We start from the raw sequence: 24982 nt of genomic DNA, 5'->3' as shown, positions 1-24982 counted from the left end.
AAAGACACAGGGTTTCGTTGTGGTTGGCGTTAGGACTTACATGATTAAAAATATATATATTACTTCATTGATATATTTTATAAAAACCCAAGATGCACAGCCTCAAACAAAACTAGCACTCGAAACCGTCATTAAGCACTCACCAATTATACCTACGTAGTTATAGTTATGCTATAAACATATCTTTTGCAAATTCAAAGTTGCTATTACAAAGCAGTGTACAATAAACAATCAAATTTTATGACCGAAGTTAGCCAGCAGGACAGGGCATGGTGTGAAGACGAATATTTGTATATACATTTTTTTAATAAAAGACATTGAATTAGTATTTTAAGAGTTAGTTAAATTGTGTTCTAAACTCATAATTGTACTTTTATCTGAGCGTAAATATATTTTTGGGTAGGACATGTGTACCTACATCAATCTTTAAATCTTTTCTTTAAAAGTTTTAACGCATTCTTAAGTAAAATGGTCTTTTTAACAAGTCTAGAATTTTTCTTTCTTAAGTTGTTAATGAGTTTATCCTTGCTAATTAGCCTTCTGCGGAATTTGTGGAGTTCACTTGTTATGTCAACTTTTCGTGGTGTATCCGTGGTGGATCCTTCGGTGGTGTGTATATGTAAAATTAAGCTTGTACTCAGGGATGTATTGACTTCCTTATTTTCTACATCAGACATTGAACATGTACGACAGACTTCAGTATCACCGCCATCATCCGGTATTTCAATCTGTAATCAACATCAAAATAATAAGTATTTTCTAGCATACCAAATGATAGTCTATGATACGGGCGGCACTAAGGTTCCATTCGTTCTTCACCGTAGTTACTTACAAACTCGAGGTCCTGTGCTGATATATCCTGTAAATAATAATTATGATTAGAGAAATATTATTAGAATGTAGGTACGATATTATTAAAATTTGATAAACTAGCGACCCGCCCTCGCTTCGCTTCGGAAACTGTAATTAATTATTGATTTCTCCACTATTTAATGGATGTTACTATTTAATGGACATATAAACCTTCCTCTTCAATTACTCTATCTATTAAAAAAAACCGCACGAAAATCCGTTGCGTAGTGTTAAAGATTTAAGCATACATAGGGACAGAGAAAGCGACGTTGTTTTATACTATGTAGTGATTAATTTTTCTGGCTAACGACTACGTAACTTACCGGTACACTAGGAACAGCCGTTTTAAGAAGACGCTTTATGCCTTTTGCACTGACATACATGTCTTTGTCCAAAAAATGCTCAGAGCAAACGACGTTAGAACTATTTGGCTTAAAAAAATCTTGACGCCTTTCTTGACTGACGATTGATGTCCATTCTCCGCATCGTATTGGGTCACGAGGAAAACTAAAATATAAAAATCTATACTTAGTCTGGCCATAAATACTGTTACAATAAAAAATAAAAAAAATTCTATTGCAAATAACATTTATTACTTTTACAGTGTGTTAGTTTCATACATAAATATAAAACAATTTAAAGTATAAAAAGCTTATTCGAAGTGGTCTCCATTGGCTGCAATACAGTCCTTTAAACGTTGAGGCCAGTTATCAATAGAAGCACGCACTCTTTCCATAGGAAAATTTTTCACTGCCAATCGTACGGATTGCTTTAGGGACTCCAAATTATCATGGCGTTTAGAGCAAGCCGTACTCTCTAAAACTGATCATAAATCATAATCCAGCGGATAAGATCGGGACTAGACGACGGCCAGTCTTCAGCTCTGATGAAGTCCGAAACGTTCGTTTCCAACTAAAACTGCGTAGACCGAGCTTTATGACCTGGCGCCGAGTCTTGCTGTTAAGGGGCTTCACTACCTTCTCAAGAATGGTATCTTGATACACTTGTGCCGATGTTTTGATACCTTCTTCACAAAAGTATGGCTCAGTCACTCCTTCATAGCTAGTACCCCACCAAACCATCACTGAAGTCGGATAGTGCCCACGTTGCACTCTGTCGACTAATTGGGAAGCTTCCTTAGACCATGAGCATAAATATGGTCATTTTGTTTGTTAAAATGTTGCTCGATTGTAAAAAAATTCTCATCCGTAAACAAAATTTTTCTATGACCTCCCTTTGCGTAGCGCTTCAGTAGTTGTTTCGATTTTACCACCCTATTCTCTTTTAAATTATCAGTTAAGAAATGACCAGTACGTCTCTTATAGGCTGCAAGTCCTAAGTCATCGTAAAAAATATCGACTCCATTGTACAAGAACAGGGTCGTTTGGATTATGCGACTATAATAAATGATTAATCAAAAGTTGTTCTTACACTGAAAAACAATACCATTGAAAATTGCCGTATTATACTTGGAGTGTTGATTTGAGGTTAAGTGAGTGAAGTTTTTAGACAAATTAAATCAAAATCACATATTGCTTTTTATATTTAATCATAAAAGCAACAAAGCCACAAAACAAATTAACAAACTCTTTTACTTACCGAAAATACGATATCCCATCCTTTTTTAACGTTTTTGATGTAGTATTTTTACAATTTCTCATCGAACACTTCGGCATTTTTAACGAGCGCACGGAGACGCGAGCGGCGCGAGACTATTTGAAATGAGCGCATAATTTTAAATCGTGCTGTCATTTTATGTCCACGGTTTTGAGACGCTGAGTTTGTATCTTGGGTTTTATAATACTTAATGTACATATAACTTGTTTAAAATAAAGCACTCAAGAATTAGTAGTTATTACGGACAGTAGGTAATTAATAATGACAGAGTGACATAATGGACTACTAGGCTGCACTAAAAGTATCGGGAATGGAATATTTCCACTGTTCCTGTCATATTAAAATCTTTTTAATTGAAAACTCCTTGGTTTTAAAAATCGAATATCATTTATTTATTTAAAAAAAGATTCTCGGTCTTGTCACGAGGTTTTGTCAAACTTGTTTAGTCGTTGAGAAAATGGAATTGACTCGAGAAAATTCAAGAGCGATGATTTATTATGACTTTCGAAGTGGTTTAACACAAAAACAGTGTGTTGACCGGATGATTTCTGCATTTGGTGATGAAGCACCATCCAAAACCACAATTTATCGCTGGTTTGCTGAGTTTCAACGTGGACGTGTCAAGCTCAGTGATGATCCCCGTCAAGGTCGTCCAAAAGCTGCAGTCACCCAAGAAAACGTTGATGCTGTGCGTAAGCTGATTGAGGAAGATCGACATGTGACATACCGCGAAATTTAGGCAACTTTAGACATTGGCATGAGTCAAACACAAATAATCTTGCATGAACAATTAGGTGTAAAAAAGTTGTTTTCCCGATGGATACCGCATTCGCTCTGTGAAGAGCAAAAAGCGGCTCGCGTTACTTAGTGCGTCAGAACTCTCGAAAGATTCCACGCAGGATCCTCAAATGCTGTATACAACATTGTATCAGGTGACGAATCCTGAATATATGCGTACGAACCCGAAACAAAAAACCAGTCACGAGTTTGGGTGTTCGAAAATGAGTTAAAGCCAACAAAAATTGTTCGTTCACGGAGTGTTGCAAAAAAAATGGTGGCCACGTTTGTCTCCAAAACCGGCCATGTTACGACTATTCCTCTTGAGGGACAAAGAACGGTTAATGTAGAATGGTATGCTAGCATTTGTTTGCCACAGGTCGTTTCTGAACTCCGTAAAGAGAACTGCAACCGCCGCATCATCCTCCATCACGACAAAGAAAACATAGAATTATTAGACCATCCGCCGTACAGCCCCGACCTAAGCCCTAATGATTTCTATACTTTCCCTAAAATAAAGAATAAATTGCGTGGACAGAGATTTTCATCACCTGAAGAAGCTGTGGACGCCTACAAAACGGCCATTTTGGAGACCCCAACTTCCGAATGGAATGGTTGCTTCAATGATTGGTTCCATCGTATGGAAAAATGTGTCAAATTTCACGGAGAATACTTCGAAAAGCAATAAATACATTTTTAAATAGTAATGTTGTGTCACTTCGTTAATTCCCGAAATTTTCAGTGCCGCCCTCGCACTTTCTCCAAATATTGTAAATGTCTTATTAAATATGAATTTTATTAACTTATTTGTTTGTTAATTATAGTATTATATTTTGATTTGCAATTTTTTTCTATCAATGTATTATGTAATCTTATGTTTTTCGAATAATTAAAGTGTAAATTTTAAAATAAAAAATGGTATATAATAATTAAAAAAAATATATTCGAATTCGAGTTTTTTTTCGATTTTTTGCATTTTCTGAGAAGATTTACTATAGTAACATAATTTTTTTTTCACCATCGGAAAGTAGAGATTTCAACGAGCAGAAAACATACCAACTTTTTGAAAAAAGCTGATATTTTGACGGGTGAATTTTCGATTGAAAATTAGGGTCCTTTTTCGATATTAATTTAAAATAAGGTGAAAAAATAAATATTTCTAATCAAATAAATTACAGCGTATTTGAGACATAAAAAGGTAAGTTTTCAGCAAATTTCGTGAAAAAATATTTTTTTTTGAAAAAGAAAAATAAAAAACCAAAAACTTGTTTTTTTTTATTTTTTACATAAATTTTGAGGTTATGTGAGAAAAGTGTAAATACAAAAGTGTTAGATCTTTTTATTACCTACAACTTAGCCATTTGACTTTTTTCCATAGGACGTTTAGTTTTGCCGGAAATCGAGAAAAACCGTTTTTTACCCTAAACCTACCCCCCCCCAACCCCTTCCCGACTTCAGATCGCCCGTAAATTATTTTTCCTTTCATTTTTAAAATATTCCCCTCCTTTTGTAATGGGTTTCATCCTACAATTTTTTATTTTGGTTTAAAAAATTATCGACATTGGTCTATAGACCTATACTTCAGTGGTTAGTTGTCGTTGTCATTGACGTCAGCTTATCGTCTTTGACTTTGAGTAGGTATAATTCGACTGATTTTTATGTGTATTATCTATGAACTCAGTCTAAAACTAGTGTTCGTTCGGGACGGGTGTATCGTCGTTTAACAAGTAGGTGACTTTTCCTTAATAATTAAAATAAAATGTCAAATTTTATTTCATAAATAACGTGTAGGTTAATGATTTATTAACGTTAATTTTACGCAACAAAAAGTATGAAATAGTCGCAGTTATTTGGCGAAAATAACATAACCGATTTCACCTTTCTACATTTCACCGAACTTGTTGGCGGTAATTGTCATATTTTTAATAAACTGTTGTTTGCTTTTAGGTTACCCACATTTGATCAATATGTCTCTCCAAGAAGTAAGTTTTTAAGTATTTCTCACTATAAATTTCATTAAAAAAATCTTATCTAACACCAAAGTTAGAGTGCAAAGTTCAAATAATACACTTTAAGTAGGTACTTGCAATACATACCTGCTTAAAAGATGTATTACATAACAATTAATAATATTTTTTTAAATTAAATAGCATTTATCAACATAAAATCTGATTGATTCATTAAATACAGCAAAATTAATAATAAATTTGGAATTAGATGATTTATAACATGGTTGCAATCAAAAGTTTAACATAAATATACAAACAAAATTAGAAATGAAATATACCCAACCCACCAAAATTCAATATAATAAAATATGTTTAAAAATAAACAATAAAACTCAACCAGGATGCTGACATTTTGTTTGTGTTTAAAAGACATTATTTGATTGATTTTTGAGAATATTTCTTCCAGTGTACACATTAACAAACATACTTGCAGTTTATAGTCATAGTTGAGTCGACTATTATCAAAGCCGGCAATGTGACTTTTGGACAATTATTGGTAAATCAGAAAAACGAATTATTGACTTTGTATTCCATTGGCAGTCACAAAACTCTTCTGAACGACATCTTAGATAAATAACAGGTTAAGTATTAACCTTTATTTAATGCAGGTTTTGAACCGTATTCTTTGAAGGAGACGATTATATTCAAATCAATCTGTATTGACATATCAATAACATTTTTTTGTCCAAATGCACAGATTGCCACCTTTGATAATAGACGACTCAGTTAGTCATCTTCACGTTTCGCGAGACTTCAATACAATTAAAATTACATGGATGGTTTAATACTTTAGTTTTTGTGTCAGTTCTACTTAAGCTTGAAAACTGCAAAGTACCTGAATCTTCAGAAATAATATAATGACAAATAAAATATTAGATTAAACTGTAAAAGTAGTCGTAGTCAGTTTGTAATCTAAATTTGGGTGGTCGATTAATGTTACGTTTATGCTTACATGAAATATAAAATGAACTGTAGTATCGGCATTGAATAAATATATCATCTGATAGAGCTCCCAGAGAAGTATTTGGCAAGGACCAAGAAGGTGCATTGTCCTTTATCTTAAAAACCAGTTTTGGTGTATGTTGATTTGTATGCCAAATGTGACCATTAACATTGTTTTCAGTGTTAGTGTGCTCACTAACTGAAATCCCTAAATAAATAAGGAATTGAATTTTTTAAATATTCAACATTTACAAGACAGTAAAAAGTATGAATCAGTATGCGGATTGTAATACAGTCAAAATCTGTTATATCGACATCGAAGGGACTGCTCATATTCAGTCGTAAAAACCGATAGTCATAACAACCGGTGATGTTTAATGTGTATGGTGCAAGGACAAACAAATCGATAGGGAATTATTGGAAAAATATATTTACATAATACGCGATTTTTCTTACAATATTAATTTGTTTTGTTTTTCTTTGAGACATTTTGAAAGTTTCACGAATAACTCCACAAAGTTTTGGTGCGTCTTGTGTATAGATAAGTAACAAACTAACTGAAGAGATATGAAGAAGCGGGCTTTGACTACCGCATGCACGTGTTTTGTTTCTAAGAATTAGAAAAGACCCTACACTAAACTAAATCCTATTGTTTTCTTTCCTGATTTTAAAAGCCATTCAAGACAAATGTGGATACCTATTCAAATTGTTTACAATACAGTTTAGCTGGTCGTTCTTACAGATCTAATTCTCCGAGATATTAGTTCAATGTGGTCGTTTTATGAGTTATGTCGTTATTACCAATGTCGTAGAAAGCAATATTTTTAATAAGGCGGTCATATGGCATTCAGCCGGGACCTTTGTTCTTGGTTATTATAACCGGCATGTTGTATTAAACGATGTCGCAGTAAACGGTTTTGACTGTATTATTAATTAACTCAAAAGGACATTTTTATAGGAAACATTGGTTTCTTTGATCTAATTCAGTAATGAAAATTATCCTTGAGATTACTGACATTATTCACACAATACATGACATTACAAACACAAAAAATATGTTGAAAGAAAAATTGACCTAATCTTTTGCATATTCTCTACTCATATATTAACTTTATTAACTTTTTAAAATTTTATTAACTTAAATTTTTTTTCAAGGGTCTTTATTTCATATTGGAAATATTTAGATAAAATAAAGACAAGATCCTTCGGGTTTGCCATTGAGCGGCTGCATAACATTATCTTTCCTTTCCAGAAATTTGACCAAGCCGCAGCCAACGTGAAGAACCTGAAAGCTCTTCCAACTGATGCCCAACTCCTTAACTTGTATGCCCATTTCAAACAGGCCACAGTTGGAGATGCCGATCCAGCCAGTTAGTATTCATGACAATTTAATTAACCGTATAATTTCTAGTGTACAAAAACAGCTATCAGCTATGGGCAGAGCAATTGTAGGTATGCCATTCTGATGCTGATCCTCCAACGAGCAATATGCTCATCACCACGCTGTATTTGGCTTGACCAAAATATTTTACGGCTTCAGGTGTGTCCCTTGCATTAAAAAAAAAAGTGGTGAAATTTTAATTGGTAGTAAACGTTTCAGCTGGGAGGGATTAAGTCGTCGTGGCCTAAAGGATAAGACGTCCGGTGCATTCGTATGTAACGATGCAACCGTGTTCGAATCCCGCAGGCGGGTACCAATTTTTATAATGAAATACGTACTTAACAAATGTCACGTTTGCCTTCCACGGTGAAGGAATAATATCGTGTAATAAAAATCAAACCCGCAAAAATTATAATTTGCGTAATTACTGGTGTTAAGACCTCTTGTGAATTCGCACGGGTAGGTAACACCACCCTGCCTATTTCTGCCGAGAAGCAGTAATGCGTTTCGGGTTGAACGGTGGGGCAGCCGTTGTAACTTTTTACCCACGGCGTTGTGCTACTTTGCTCTTTGTCGCGATTGGAACACGTAAGTGTAGATTACACACAGGATATAGTGAACATGCGATAATACTTCATGAGCTTGTTCCTATCTGATAAGATTTAATTAATAGTTTGAATGTTGTAGAAAACAGGTGCTCTATCCTAGAAACAAAATGAATCGAATGTCGATTTACGTAAAGTAATTAATACACCAAGAGAAGTGCCAACCTGAAGATAATTCCCTTATAAATCACTTTATTTTATTTAACATTTACGATGCTATTTGAATGCGTGTTTATTTTTGTATTTAGGGTTTCCGTTTTATTATAATAACTATGGCATTAATATTATCATGAGATAGGAAAATATCTCTCACACTGACGCGTAATATAAGATCCTAATAAAATGGTATATAGATTCGCGTTTCAATTCGCGTTTATCATCAAAGTTATGGTTGAGTTATCACCTTCTGTTATTAGTTACATCTGCGGCCGAGCGGTCTTGGAGGGGGGGAAAAAAGCCAAGGTCGTGCCGTGCCAGTGATTCGTTATATCACTACGTGATATGCTGGGTGCATTCAATAATAAACCTTGTTTACTCTTGCTCAAATGCTATTTTATTATGCAAGCCAATATTATTATTTTTTTTGGTACTTTTTGGTACATCATCTGAAGTGAAATCTGAAGACCAGGGTATTGATTTCGAATGATGTGATTATGTCGGGTTTTGAAAATTCGTTCTCACGGACTTAATGCCTATCTAATGTGTATTTAGGAACTAATTCCCCGATGGAGGTATATCGCCTTGTATTACAGATTCCTCCTGGCTAAGCCTTTGCTCGCCCACCCATCCTGGTGAACGCTCATTCATAAAAAAAGTATTATAGATAAAAAGCGCAACTCAGGCGCATAGCAATTATCCACCATTTTGATTTTTTGCCGTGAAGCAGTGATGCGTTTCTCTTTGAATAGTTGCCATACGACTCAATTGGGGCTTTGAACTCATGTCTCAAGGTGGGTTGGGTTAGTCAAATCGTAGAAATAGTTAAAACTAGTGATTTGTCGCTCTATAGTTTTGCGAAATACGACGTATTAAATACTTGATACTCGAAGAAATACTCTAACCCATAGACACAGCCCACTAAGTTTCTTACTGGATCTTCTCAGTGGGTCGCGATCCCGATCTGCTGGTAGATTCCGCGAAGTCCTGCTCTTACTAGTGTTAGTGTTAGCAAATTATCTCAGGTTGAGCCAGTGAGATCACCTCCGGGCATAATTGGAATAGCCTCTTAGGCTACCAGCGAACCAGTAGGGGAGAAAAATCGAAGAAGTAAGTGTAGATAATTTACGATAGGATATAAATTAGGGCTTTGAACTCGTATCTCAAGACCGGTGATCATATTTTCATTGTATTGGCATTGTTGTCATTTGTTTATAAAAAATTTACACAGTAAGATACTTAGATCGAAGGTTCAATTTGTTTTTTTTTAACCTACCTATGCTGATAGCCTTGAGAGGCTATTTCAGCCCTAACATGTAGGTGAGCTCACGGGGCTCAAACCGGAATGTTGCTAACACTGACCCTAGCAAGAGCAGTGCTTCGCAGAATCTGATCGGAAACGCGACCCACTGAGAAGATCCGGCGAGAAACTCAGTGGGCTGTGTCTGTGGGTTAATTTACTCGTCGAGCCCTTCGTCGCATGCGACGGGTTCGACAAGCACGGTGACAGAACAATTTGTTAGTGTAGTGAATTTATATAGATTTTTAAAGGCTCTTTATTTCGTAGCACTAATATGGACACCGCGCGAGCTGTGTATGGAGGTGAACTGCGAGTTTTTTAACGTTCCCGATAGCGTAAAGTTAACTCAAATTACGGAGTCGGAACTTTTGCCCACGTTTCCCGCTAGGGGCGTTATTCCGACTGTATACAAATTTGAGTTAACTTTTACGCTATAGAGAACGTTAAGAAACTCGCACTAAGCATAGGGTCGTGACTTATTGGATAAATACTGACAGGTCGTGGTGTCGCGAAATCAATGCGAGTTAAGATTTAGTGTTGAAAGTACCCTCTTGTGAAAAACGAGATTTTCTCATTACAGGGGATACTGTCCCGATAAATCGAATAAGAAATGTTTTGTTAAAAAGAAAACGAAGTCGCAACTGATTTAGTTTTGAACTGAGCTTTGGGTTAATCGTGTCTGTAATATCACGGCCGTCTCATGTTTGCTGACTAAGATCGGCATTATCAAAGCACCAGAATCTCATAGGTGATGGATAGGTTTTAAATTAAAACTAGTGGTCGCCCGGTAGTCGAAATTCAACTATAATATAATTAATTTAATTATTTTTTTTATTAGGTTCACACATCTGGATGAAATCTGCACACATAAACATTGAACTTATTTACATAAAATAATACATTATAGAATTCTCCCTTTTGGGTGTGAACACATCTTGCTTAAGAGCGTTTGTGCTTAAGACAAAAATATCGTTAACTAATATAAAATTAAGACAAAGAAAACAAAAAACTGCTTAAACAAACTTACAAAAAAAAAAACAATAAAAATAAAAAATTAAAAGGGGGTAATTAATGTTCTATAGAAATCAAAATAAATGTGGTTGGTCTACAGCTCGGTGTGGATCACGGAACTTAAATTTATTTTAAGTGAGGCTAGAGAAGCATGGCAAACAAATATGTCAATATCATCACGTATACTATTTGCCAGGGAAGTCATACGATAGACAGTAAATTATAAGTTTAAACATTATTAAGTGTTGTCAAAGACGATCATAGACTTCTAAATAACAAATTTCGCCGAGGCTACACTATGGGATAAATAATATTAAAGACAAACAATATTAAAATCTATCCTCAAATTTACTTTAACAATAAACAAAAGAGTATTTAAGCTTGTGTGTGAAATACGTGGCAGTGTGTGTAATCATTATTTTTGATTTAAAGTATTTTTATGCTCAATTAAAAAAAAAAATTATTCTGCACTCCTCCCCTATATAAACTAGTATAAGTGTGGAAAATTTCATACTCCTCTGTCCGCGCAATTTTCGTAAAAAGAGGTACAAAGTTTTTGCTTCACGTATTAATGTATAGATAATAATGATTTTAGCATCTGCAGTTAACGTAGGTCACATAGTATCCTACTAGTCGCCTTGAGAAGTGTGATTTTCCATTGTTAGCGCCACCGATTTTAATGACGCATAGTTTTTCGAGGTCGTAACCTCAGTTTAATTACCTTTTTTAGTGTGCCTTGCAATAAACATGACAAATTAAGTATAAATTTGTACCATAGAAATATCTTTTTAAATTATGTTAATAGAGGTATTGCGGTTGGGAATAATCAAAGAAAAAAATTACCGAATGTATTGTCTATGCGATGTCTATTCTAAAAAATCTATGTGTATTTTAAACGACGGGTCGGTTCGGTTGGGTTTTTTTGTTACATCAAATCATTTGTTGGATTTCTTGCTTCTTGGTTATTCGATTTAAAAATAAATAATCATACAACATATTGAAATTGTCTTATCCCATACCGCAATTGTGATTTAGACGTATCTAATAAAATATCTTATGTTAAAATCCAGCTTCTGAGTTACTGAGTTCGATCGCGTTTGGGTCGCGTTTTCGGAATCCGCTGGTAGATTCAGCGAAGCGCTACTCTTTCTAGTGTTCTCTACCCGTCCTTGAAAAGTTGGAATAGCCTCTTAAGCTACCAACGAATATGTAGGGAAAAACCACTCTGTCTCGCAGCAGAAATAGGCAGAAGCTCTTCCTAGGGCATATAATATGTTAACAAAGTTTTTGAGGCTGAGTCAGATGACCTATTCACCAGTCACGGCGAAGCCAGAATGACCCATCGAGGCTACAGGCGGAAGGGAATGCAAAAAAAAAGTTGAAATCCGTGAAATAGCTTAGACCGTACAGCATGCCGAAAAATCTTATATACAAGCGTAAATACGTTTGAAAAATATATCTCTTTCGGGTAAAAATAAAATAGTATTAATGCTAGAATGTTGTTTTAAATGTTTTTGAAGGCAAGTCATCGCGGTATGCGTATGCAACATTAATATTCATTAGCAGCACACCTGTTTAATTCAAAGATTCGCTCGGTGAAAGCGGGTTATTTTCTATTTATTTCTTGTGTACAGTTATTTATGGATCGAATTAAATGGCATTAATACGATAAACCTTGTAGGTGACTACGTCGTGCTTCCTTTTCCAAAGGCAATACCAGAGAATGCCCGAAGCGTGGCGTTTTTTTTTTGCTTAGATGTGTGGACGAGCTCACAGCCCACCTGGTGTTAAGTGGTTACTGGAGCCCATAGACATCTACAACGTAAATGCGCCACCCACCTTGAGATACAAGTTCTAGGGTCTGAAGTACAGTTACAACGGCTGCCTCACCCTTCAAACCGAAACGCATTACGGCTTCACGGCAGAAATAGGCAGGGTGGTGGTACCTACCCGCGTGGACTCACAAGAGGTCCTACCACCAGTAATATTGGCGTTTCGTATTTGTTTAGTTATATGTAAAGATATATAGGGATTTCTTTGCGTAGATAGGTGATTGAGCTCATGGCCCGCTTGGCGTTAAGTGGTTACCGTTAACGTCAATGCCACGACCCACATCGAGTCATGATGCCTAAATCTCTAATGTATCTATACTATATACTAATATATAAATCTACAGTGGTTTTTACGGATGTTCCGTTATAACTACTGAACCATGCATCCGATTGACTTGAATCTTGGTATCCATGTAGAAAATACATGTACTTAATGGATAGGCTAATATTTATATGAGTGTTGGACTCCCTAATGATAATGACAATAAATAATAATGTCAATTTTAAATGCCGGCGAGTACGGCTAGTCATTAATATTTTACTTAGTATTGTTTTTTTCGAGCCTTTTGTTTGTTACATAATTTTGTTTATTCTGTTATTTTCTGACAACGTTGAACATGAACAGTATTGACTGGAAAAAGTATTCGTCTAAAAAAAAAACTTCAGAGGTGTCAAGGGACAACACCCGGATGGAACGAAGTTCCTTTCGATGAATTAGTGAAGGAATTGTAATTTCTTTTTTTAGGTTATAATAATAAATTACGGCATTAACGGAAGAAGAAAAAAACAATACTATGAACTAAATTACTATTGTTGAAACGCTATCTCGAGAAACTGTACTCATTACGCGGACCAATCGGATACGAGCAATGTCACGCGATAAGCGCTTACACGTTGATTGGTCAGAATGACGGATCTAAAAAGTGTCGTGACAACTTTTCGTTAGAATTTTTTCCGTCTAGCCCCCTTTCACAACGCGCGATAAGGAACTTCGTTCCAAAAAGTAATTTGACCTTTACTAAACACCGGGCTATATGTATAGACGAATATTAATTTTCTATTTTAAGATTATCGTTGTTGCTTATGTTATTATTGTGCCGATACGATCTGTTGTCGAATATCGAAACGAATCTAATATCATCGGAAATGTTCTGGAAAATTGTAGAAAATTGTATTACTGGTGGTGGGACCTCTTGTGAGTCTGCACGGGCGGCCAATTTCTGCCGAGAAGCTGTAATGCGTTTCGGTTTGAAGGGTGGGGTAGCCGTTGTAACTATACTGAGACCTTAGAACTTATATCTCAAGGTGGGTGGCGTATTTACGTTGAAGATGTCTATGGGCTCCAGTAACCACTTAACACCAGGTGGGCTGTGAGCTCGTCCACCCATGTAAGCAACAAAAAAAAATACTAAGTCTATAATTTTCGTAAAGAATCTAGAATTTTGGAAGTTCCAAAGACGACATGAAGACAGTAATCAGTTTTATTCCAAGCGAAACGGCGTACGGATCACCTGAAGCGAAATAAATAAATTATTAAATCGAAATCTACCTTAAGAGTCGTGATTATTAAATGGAGTTTTAATGTATGTTTTGGTGGAGAGTTAAGATTCCGAGTTTAAGCGCCTAACAATGTTATTATTGTTGATTTCAGATAGACCTGGTCTTCTAGACTTGAAGGGTAAAGCTAAATTTGACGCTTGGCACAAACTGGCCGGCACTTCGAAGGAGGATGCCCAGAAAGCCTACATCGAGATCGTCGAAGGTCTCATAGCTTCCATCGGCCTCAAAGAATAAAAGACTTAATTTTCAATGATGCAAGAACATGATAATTTTCATTATCGAGTGTACTATATAAATACGCGCGATTTTTCGCATCATCATCGCGCATCAGACTTTTTTGACGCCATCTTTATTTTACATTTTTGTTTGAAATGTTTTTTTTTTAAGAACACAAATTCATATTGATTTCATAAAATTATCATGTTCTTACATTAATGAACGGTACTTCCAGGGTGCTAAAGCATAATATTGAACAGCAATGAAATAACTTGCGTCCTTTTCGAAATCATGTTTTAAAAGTATACACGTACTAGGTCGTTCCGTTTTGTATTTATTTTGGTTAAGGATCTTTATTTATATTTAAGTGGACATCACGTTAGTTTAAGTGCAGTTTTTTAGTCGTGATCAAAATCATGCGCGACTGTTTTTTTTTTGTATGTTTTACTTTTTTTTTTAATAAATAAATCTGTTGGGTATATATTTATTGTCATATTTTTTATAGAAAAAAAAGATAACCCAATGCCACCCTTATGTATTATGAATTACAAAATATAGTAGTAAATAATAGTGATACAATCTAACCTGAATCATTAATAAAGCATTTTTTTTATTGTTTAGATGGGTGGTCGAGCTCACAGCCCACCTGGTGTTAAGTGCTTACTGGAGCCCATGGACATCTACAACGTAAATGCGCCACCCACCTCGAGATATAAGTTTTAATGTCTCAGTATAGTTACAACGGCTGCCCTACCCTTCAAACCGAAACGCATTACTACTTCACGGCAGAAATAGGCAGGGTGGCGGTACCTACCCGTGCGCACTCACAAGAGGTCCTACTACCAGTACCTAACTAAGCAAATATTAATCTATATATATAAAAATGAATTGCTGTTTGTTAGTCTCGCTAAAACTTGAGAACGGCTGGACTGATTTGGCTAATTTTGGTCTTGAATTATTTGTGGAAGTCCAGAGAAGGTTTAAAAGGTAAACAAATATAAATAAAAATAACAATTTTGTTTTTCCTTTGATGTGTCCCCTGTCGGACGCATTCCTTTTGTTTGTTTTAAGTTTATTTTATGCAAAAGTTTAGGTCTTTTATTTATCGATTGAGGCACTACGAAGTCTGTCGGGTCAGCAAGTTTCGTATAAAAATGTTGAGTTTTCCACTTGAGCGGGCGGGATTTTCGGAAACTGACAGCACCTCAGGAAGCCAGGCCTTCAGAAACGGCCTCTGTGAGTTGAGGTGTGCACTCAATTAGAGTACGTACTTAATCAATATTTCATTATTGAACGCTGTACTCGCGAAAACGTGGAGCGTGTCGTTGACGCGGTAATAAAAGTTGTCTCGTAAAATTTGTACGCAGCTTACAGGCTGGTGATTATTAATTGCTACTAATGGTCAAAATATGGCCCGCTCGATGACAGAGTCGGATATGGTACCTACGTCAAAAAAATGAAAATGGTGTTCGGACCCACGGTAAGAGCTATATATATATATGGAGGGTAGAACTTCTTCTATATCGTTTCCTCACTACTGAGGATTACGACTGCATGGTACAGACTACCACCAAGTGCTTCTCTTGCTAAATCTGACCATCTGGCTGGTGTTCTGCCCACAGCGCGCTTGCCCTCTATGCGACCCGCAATTATGAGCTTATCTAATTCATGTTTGGGAGATCGCATGATGTGTCCGAAGAAGCTCATAACACGTTCCCGGCAGATGGAAGAGAGCCTTTTTCGGATGTCTAGCTGCCTTAGAATGGACTCGTCTGTTCTCATGGCAGTCCACGGTATTTGTAGCATCCTAACATCCTAATATCCTAATCCTAGGGTAGAACTAAAGAGTACAATTTTTTTATATTAAAGTGTCCGCTGCCACGGGAGTCAATTATGGTGGCGTCATAGTAGCAAGTGGAGATATTTTAAAAACAGCCCCATAAATTAACACATTTCACTCTGTTTAAAACTGTTGTATTCATACCGTTTTCAACTCCTACACTAACGCCATTTTGTTGAGTCTCTGAAATATAATTTGCTGTTTACAGGTATACACTTTTCAATTTGTCATATTTATACAAGATAGTGATTTTTGCTTCTACCCTCCATAGAGATACGGTAGAATATTTATATATGCGCCTTAAGGTACGAATAGCAAGAAAAAATTTTATACAATGTTGCCATATCAATGAAAATTATTGAAAACACTGACAACTGTACATATAAGTTTTGTCCTTTCTAAGAGATACGAGAAAAAATAAGCCATTAAAAATGCACACAATGCAACTGAATTATATAAGTAGAAGAATAAAATTTTATTGAACACAATATACATAATAATATGTAGATGATGTGGTTAATGTAAGTATCCTATTATTCCACAAGCCACCGCCGGTCCTGAAGTTCCGGTGAGGGCGCTATCTTCAGTACTGGCCCTCCCATAGTCATCCTCGCTCTTGCTTATGGCAATAGACCTGAAAAAGTAATAAAATACATGCTGTATAGTTGTTGAAAAGTACGACTGCGCGCCGCCCTTAGTTGTGTGAGTGACCAATCTGTATACGCGTCAATGTAGGCTGTATGTAGCTACTGACCTCTCCGTCGGGTGCACACACTAACTAAAATGTGTTTTTACGATTACAACTACAAATAAAGGCCACGCGCGCTCGTACTTTGCAACAGCTATACTAATATAAAAATAAAATGCTAAGTTGTTACCGAAATTTCCTAATATTGTGTAATGTATTGTGACTATCAGGGTTAGTATCCACGAGTAAGTGTTTTTATTGAGTTTCAGTGTAGTTTATAGTTTATTTCAGGCGGCAGCACAAGTCTGATGTCTATGGCCAAAGGGTTGGGGGTACTGCTTCAGATTTTTTTATTTATTGCATAGATTGGTGGACGAGCCACATCCCACCTGGTGTTTAGTGGTTACCGAAGCCCATAGACATCTATAACGCGAACGAAAATTCCGCCACCTACCTTGAGATATAAGTTCTCAATTATATTTACAACGGCTGCCCCACCCTTCAAACTGAAATGGGAAGGGTGGTGGTACCTACCCGTGCGGACTCACAAGAGGTCCTACCACCAGTAACTTCAAAACTTAGGACTTTCAGAAAAAATAAAGACTTTCGAAGTGGTAACAAATAAACGACTTGAGTTTCCATTGCTGATGTCCATTAGCGAGGGTGTAACCATTAGGTGACGTCGTCTGCCTATAATGGTAATTAAAAAAAAAAAAAAAATTTGTGCACATCTCTAGTTTGGGCTCTTTTATGTCGTGTAAAAAGTTACCTTCCCACAACAGAACGAGGTCCAGCCAACGAAATGAGGTGATCAACTATCTTCAAATTAAGAGTGGCTTCTTCCTCCGCCTTGATGTTGCCGAGGTCACCAACGTGACGAATCGGGTCGCGGGGACCACCATGACGACCCTGAAATTAATGATTATGTACGTAATTAAATTGGCGTGTCATGCGGAGTCAGCGCAGCATGTTCGAGTATTAAGCGGAATAGGGATTTAGCCTGAGTTTCAGCATCGGGTTTCCAGAAAATAATGAAAATGTTGTTGATAAATTTAAATTAGTGCTGGCAATATTTTAAATTTCAGCGCCATCTCTTGTTTAGTAATATAAAACAATGGCTGGTTATTTGGTCAATTCGAAAATCAAATTGATTAGGTACCAATTCTGAAATAATATAATATGATCGAAGACTTGTAGTATTGATATAAGTTTTCTATGTTTTAAATACTTACGTATAGGTAACATAGTTATTAGGATGGTACTGTTATTTTTATCGTTAAATTTAATGTTTATATGACACTGCCATCTATGACTTAAGCTTTGCAACAAAAACTCAATTTTATTAATTTGCAAAAATGAATGGTAGATAAAGTAACTAGAATAAAAACAACAAGCTGCTATTTATTTCATTTCTTCAGATGGCTTAACTCCTACTCGACCTTGATCGTATCAAGTGGTCCTGTTTGAAGAGCAGAAGGGCGGTTATTGGACCCAATACCAATGGCGGATCCAGGGGGAGGGTCACGGGGTTCATGACCACCCCCTGGGCTGGGTCCAGGACTTAGGTGAACCACTAATTGAATATAATGATTTTATTTATATATTTTGTCACCATACAGATTTTATGTAACTACATACCTTCAATATTTAATTAATTTAATATAATATAATAACTTTGTATAATGGCAAACGTATGGGAACGAACGCATCTAAATTTGACTATGTGACCCCCCCCTGGCGCCAAAGCTGGATCCGCCCTTGCCCAATACATTTATCCGAAGGGAGATTAGAGGTTGTGTGATATACCGAATTATTCTAACCAATACCAGACAGTCAAAATATTTTTTAAATGTTCCTCATATCAATAGTTTGATATGTGTAAAATTAACTTTTTCATATTCGCGCTTATATAATGCAATTTATTTAAAACATAATAAATTTTGATGCAAAACCGGCTTATCTTTAGTCTCACTCATAGAGAACAGATGGCTTTGGAAACATTATTTTTGCGCGTATTGTTTTTGCCTACGAAACAGTGTAAAAGTAAATTTCAACTTCATTATCTCCATACTAACTATGATAAGCTTAGGACACTTTTGCGCTGATTGCCTCAAATGTACTTACGTAGTAAGCAAAAAAATGGGGTCCGATGTCTTTGCAGTTATCCTTTATGTCGCCCGTTTGGTGGACGTGGAGGCCATGTAGTCCCGGGGCCAAGCCTGTAACGTTCCCTTCGATTGTCACCGGTCCGTTAGGCACGATCTGGGTGAAGATCAGATCCCCGGAAACGCCTGACTCCTCATCAGCGATGAAATGGACGACGGCTTGCAAACCGGGTGCGTGGTGTGGTGCCTGTTGGGAAATTATGAATGTTATGGTTTCAGTTGCGTAATTTGAAGTCGTCGTGGCCTAAAGGATAGGTCGTCCGGTGCATTCGTATCAAGCGATGCACCGGTGTTCGAATCCCGCATCGAAATACGTACTTAACAAATGTTCACGAAATTAGTGGTGGTAGGACCTCTTGTGAGTCCGCACGGGTAGGTACCACCGCCCCGCCTATTTCTGCCGTGAAGCAATAATGCGTTTCGGTTTGAATGGTAGGGCAGCCGTTGTAACTATACTGAGACCTTAGAACTTATATCTCAAGGTGTGTGGCGCATTTACATTGTAGATGTCTATGGGCTCTATTAACCACTTAAAACCAGGTGGGCTGTGAGCACGTTCACACATCTAAGCAACAAAAAAAAGCTTTCAATTAACTATGTATCAGTTAAAAAAATTGAAGTTTCCAAGGATGCCTTGAGGAAATGGAGAAAGAGGAATGCTTCGAGGTGATGGAACAGCATTCAAACGAAAACACTTCAGGCAGTGTACGATTAAGAATTAAGCTGGATAACATTTAAAAAAACATGTTTTCAATCCGTATCATCACACAATCTTGGCCCGACGTGGGAATCGAACCCACGACCCTCGGCGCAATAGTCAGGGGCGCTAACAACTGCACCACCCAGTCAGTCTTTAAAATTTTTGTTTTTTTTTTAATATGGCCAAAAAATAGATACCACTGCCCAGAGACAACAGTTTTGCTGTGCAATTAAATTAGCACAATTGTACTAATCTTGTTTTTTTTTATTGCTTGGGTGAAAGGCCGAGCTCGCGGCCCACCCGGTGTTAAGTGGTTACCGGAATCCATAGACATCTACAACGTAAATTCCGCCACCTACCGTGAGTTCTAAAGTTTCAATTTTAACAGTACAACGGCTGCCCTACCCTTCAAAGCGAAACGCATTACTGCTTCATGGCAGAAATAGGCAGGGTGGTGGTACCTACCCCTGCGGACTCACCAAACTAGTAATTACGCAAATTATATATAATTTTATTTTAATTTATTGTAATTGGATATTATATAAATACTTGGATGCAAACAATAACATACATAGAGAAAACCTATTATATTATAATAACAGTGATTAATTACAAAGTCCTTGGTGTTACATGATTGTGTCGGTCACCGACTTAATGGCCAGGATAATGTCACGCTACGCGGCACAGCATCCATTGCTATTACCATGTTATTAAAATATCTTACCCACCTAATTAGTTAGCTTAATGTGTATTTATTTATTTAAAATACGTCGTGTTTCTTGACATATACACAAACTTCAGTGGTAAGGTAAAATCATAGACCTTTAAAGTAGGTAAAATATTTTGAAGTCGTCGTGGCCTAAAGGATAAGACGTCCGCTGCATTCGTATGTAGCGATGCACCGGTGTTCGAATCCCGCAGGCGGGTACCAATTTTTCTAATGAAATACGTACTCAACAAATGTTCACGATTGACTTCCACGGTGAAGGAATAACATCGTGTAATAAAAACCAAACCCGCAAAATTGTAATTTGCGGAATCACTGGTGGTAGGTACCACCACCCCGCCTATTTCCGCCGTGAAGCAGTAATGCGTTTCGGTTCGAAGGGTGGGGTAGCCGTTGTAACTATACTGAGAACTTAGAACTTATATCTCGAGGTGGGTGGCGCATTTACGTTGTAGATGTCTATGGGCTCCAGTAACCACTTAACACCAGGTGGGCTGTGAGCTCGTCCATCCATCTAAGCAATAAAAAAAAAATATATATATAGTGATAATCTGTACTAATATATAAATCTACAGTGGTTTTTACGAATGTTCCGTTATAACTACCGAACCATGCATCCCATTGATTTGAAACTTGGTATCTATGTAGAAAGTACATGTACTTAATGGACAGGCTAATATAAATGAGTGTCGGACTCCCTACACCAGTTGCGGGGGCGTTAATGACGAGAATCTTTGTGGGGGTGTGAAATAATAATGTTAATTTTAAATGCCCAGCGAAGCGGACGGGTACAGCTAGTGGTTCATAAAACTAAGCCCCACTACAAATTTTGAATAAAAAATTGGTAAAAAAATTTTAGAAGCCGACCTTAGAGCCTCCTCCAATTTTAAGTTAATTAAAAATAAGGAACGAAGTGGCTAATTAATATTTTTAACAAATACACTTTTGAACGTACAAATGAGCGTGAAAGTGTTGATAGCATATATTTTTCCTCTTTACGAGTATATAACCTAAATAGAATAATACGAACGCACACTATTTTAATAATAAAAGTATTTTTTGTTATTATACTATTTAACAAGGCTATCAAGTAAAATGTCCACATTTGTTACTTTAATCGCCTTGCTAAAACATTTTCGCCAGATAAGCATTTTGTTGGCCATTGATTTTATAGCAGTTAATTCAGACAAAGCTGAACTAGCTGAGGTATCTTAAGGATATCATCTGTCTTAAGGTAGTTTAGAATAAAATTTTACTAATTTATTCTGCACAGTCAATGTGTGTACAGTCGGCAAGGTCGAGTCGAAAACAATAGGCGCCTTCTCCTTTAAAAAAATACGCCGAAAATGCCAGAAAAATACCATTATAAAATGCCGAAGTTCCATTTATAAATATTCAAAATTAGTTCGTCAGTAAGACAAATTGCTAATGAACAAAAATTTGAACGTGGCTCACGAGGAAGTAAACGAATCGTGGAGTCGTGATTAAAACAGAAAAACAAAAAAAAACTACGAAACGAGCCGCTGCTTAATGGCCGTGTAATGTTTAATTATCCGAATATATTCAAATTAAATTTAACGAAATAAATATGTAAACCAATTAAAAAAAGATATTCGAATTCAAACGTCAATAAGAAACTGCGTTCGTTTGTTAAGCTTTTGTAGGCAGTGACTTCACCGTGCCCCTAGCGTGGTTGATGTCCATAAGCGATGGTAACCACTCACCATCAGGTGGGCTGTATGCTCGTCTGCTCATATAAGCAATAAAAAAGGCTGAGTTGGGCAAAAGATTGTCATGAAATTTCGTGTATCTGTTTCCATGTGCACAGACGAAGACAGGATTTTTAGTCAGGACAATAGGACTAATAAATCGACTATCGTAATCCTTTAGGATTGGCAAGGTTTTTGTTTCGCGTTCAAAATAGTCAAGACGGTTGTGGCACCTGTGTGCTCAGTGCGAGTTTATTAAAGTTCTCGATAGCGTATAAGTTAACTCATATTTGTATGCAGTTGGAACAGCGCCTTTAGCGGCAAACGTCTCCGTATAAATTTGAGTTAACTTTTACGCGATCGAGAATGTTAAAAAACTCGCACTAAGCACATAGTTCGTATGTCGAATTCAACAAGCTTTACCACCAGTATTCAATACAAGAATTTGCGAGTTGCGTTCTGTCAATAATGATCGATTACAGTTGACTATGAAACTTACCATAGACAAATCGATCTGTTTTTCAGCTCTGTTGTCGTTCAAAGGGTATGTTGTTTGACCCAGTGCCTGGAACAAATATGTCTTTTAAAATCGATTATTTTGTTGGTTGCCTAACCGTCCGCGTGTAGCTGGAATAATCCCTTAGGCTACCAGCAAAGAGGAAAGAAAAAAAAAATATTGTTACGGATAGTTCAGATAGACAACGTCAAACTGTTTACGTTATTAATATCGCCTATTTATATATTAACAGACTTAATAATATTAGCTAAGTCTTAAAACTAAACACTCTTATAAGCATTGCGAAAAAATGTTGTAAATAACAACAATACTTTTAAAATTAATTACTGTCTATAGTACAATACTTTTTTTATTGCTTAGATGGGTGGCCGAGCTCACAGCCCACCTGGTGTTAAGTGGTTACTGGAGCCCATAGACATCTACAACGTAAATGCGCCACCTATCTTGAGATATCAGATTCTCAGGACTCAGTATACAACGGCTGCCCCACCCTTCAAACCGAAACGCATTACTGCTTCACGGCAGAAATAGGAGTGGCGGTGGTACGTACCCGTGCGGACTCACAAGAGGTCCTTCCACCAGTAATTACGCAAATTATAATTTTGCGGGTTTTGATTTTAATTACACGATGTTATTCCTTCACCGTGGAAGTCAATCTGAACATTTGTTAAGTACGTATTTCATTAGAAAAATTTGTACCCACCTGCGGGATTCGAACACCGGTGCGTCGCTACATATGAATGCACCGGACGTCTTACCGACTTTCTAATTAATATCAGTTCCATTTATTTTTGCAATGATTATTAAAAAATAATAATAAATATTTATATATATGGATTTACGTGCGTGTGTAACAAACTATATATATATATACATATATCCTATGTGTAAATATTTTTAAATTCCTTAACGGATTTACGGTAAGTAGGCAGTTTCTATGCAATAAAAGATAGAAAAAAAAACAGACGTCCCCTGCTGAACAAAATAGACCTCTCCCCATCCACACCACTGAGAGGCCGGTCCTCGACTCTCCTCATCCAACTCCTGCCGGCCACCGTTCGGAGGTCATCGCACCACATACCAAGAGGCGTCCCAATTTACGTTGTATATCTAAGCTTATCATTATTTATATTTATATCGCTCTACTTCATATTGTTTTTCATTGTATATAAAATGTAACAAAATTAGAAACGGTTAGTAAATAATTCAAATGATCATAAATGCGATACTAACAATGTTTGGTAGAAAACTGAAGAAACAGATTACTTAGAAACGTACCTACATTATTATCACATTCTTTATCGATTACACTTTCATCCTATCAATAAATTTTATTGCTGTTAGAGTTGAAAAAGTAAGCACTCAAAAAAATAATAACGTTTAAAAGTGTTGAAAACTATACATTAGAGTAAATGTTGAAATAAACATTTAGTTCTATATTTTTTTTCACGAATCGTAGTCGTCTCTAAATATAGTTTAATAATTTAACCCTGACTTTCATATTTTCTTTTTAATACTTCCAAAATTTCGTCGAATTCGTCTGTGATCGCTAAAGCTGTAAAGTATTTTAATCTTTGGTAAATAATCAAATTGAAGTAACAAAATCAATTCATAGGTAGTAGGTTTGATATTATATCGTAACAAAAATGGTCACTATCTTCACTATACTTCAAAAGTACTCACATATAAATAAGGCTCCATGTACACTTCATAAACGGGACTTTGATAATCTTCAATGGCGGGCAGGGATTTGATAATCAAATTCCTGCCGTAACCAGGGATACCTTGCAAGGTTTTTCCGTTTAAAACGGCCACCAGCCACAGAAACTGGCCAAATAGTAGATAGCCGCGAAGGTTCATTTTAAAAAAAAAATAGAGAACAACAAAAAGGATGTGTCAGATAAAATACTGGTTTAAAAAAAAAAAAAACTGAATGTAGAATATCAGTTTTGGCGCCTTATTATTTCCTAAGCGCGTGCTTACAAGACAAATGATGCTCAATCAATGGCTTTGCACTTAGGAGGTTGTGTTTCGCGTTTTTTTAATCGTGTAATGAATAGTTGTAGCTGGTTTGTCATTAGTTCTTCGTGAGATGACTCCAAGGCTCCGTAATCGAGTACTGCTATTAGTGTGCCCAAGATATGATTGAGATAATAATAAATAATTTTATTATGAATTGTGTCATTAAGTTTCATTATGTTTTGTTTGGTCTCGTAGGCAGACGTTTGTGCGGCCTAATGGCTGGTGAGTCGTTCATGGAGGTCAGTGTGCTTAGTGCGAGTTTTTTAACGTTCTCGATAGCGTAAAAGTTAACTCAAAATATGTATGCAGTTGAAATAGAACCCCTAGGCAAACGTAGGCAAACATTTCAACTCCAT

General features: G+C 36.4%; 3 protein-coding genes across 3 annotated transcripts; 1 reads left to right on the top strand and 2 right to left on the bottom strand.

Annotated features, from left to right (window-relative positions):
• Window positions 1-57: 57 nt before the first annotated feature.
• On the bottom strand, window positions 58-2761 carry LOC101741134 (uncharacterized). The gene is made up of 4 exons (XM_004921553.5): window positions 2452-2761; window positions 1176-1359; window positions 833-859; window positions 58-728 (listed from the first exon to the last, which is right to left on the bottom strand). The coding sequence occupies exons 1-4, from the start codon at window positions 2526-2528 to the stop codon at window positions 420-422; spliced, it is 597 nt and encodes a 198-aa protein (XP_004921610.1). The 5' UTR covers window positions 2529-2761; the 3' UTR covers window positions 58-419.
• A 2192-nt stretch (window positions 2762-4953) lies between these two features.
• Window positions 4954-14741, top strand: ACBP (acyl-CoA binding protein). Its single transcript, NM_001043557.1, is given in 4 exon segments — window positions 4954-4973; window positions 5194-5228; window positions 7450-7567; window positions 14134-14741. Coding segments are annotated over 3 exon segments (276 nt in total). The 5' UTR covers window positions 4954-4973; window positions 5194-5213; the 3' UTR covers window positions 14277-14741.
• A 1808-nt stretch (window positions 14742-16549) lies between these two features.
• On the bottom strand, window positions 16550-24717 carry LOC134199558 (superoxide dismutase [Cu-Zn]-like). The gene is made up of 5 exons (XM_062670729.1): window positions 24288-24717; window positions 22587-22652; window positions 18911-19138; window positions 17556-17695; window positions 16550-16732 (listed from the first exon to the last, which is right to left on the bottom strand). The coding sequence occupies exons 1-5, from the start codon at window positions 24462-24464 to the stop codon at window positions 16615-16617; spliced, it is 729 nt and encodes a 242-aa protein (XP_062526713.1). The 5' UTR covers window positions 24465-24717; the 3' UTR covers window positions 16550-16614.
• Between the last annotated feature and the right edge of the window lie 265 nt (window positions 24718-24982).

Source organism: Bombyx mori, chromosome 10, assembly GCF_030269925.1.
Source record: "Bombyx mori chromosome 10, ASM3026992v2".
Lineage (NCBI taxonomy): Eukaryota > Metazoa > Arthropoda > Insecta > Lepidoptera > Bombycidae > Bombyx > Bombyx mori.
Note: the sequence above shows the minus strand (reverse complement) of the source record. Positions and strands in the feature narration are given on the sequence as shown.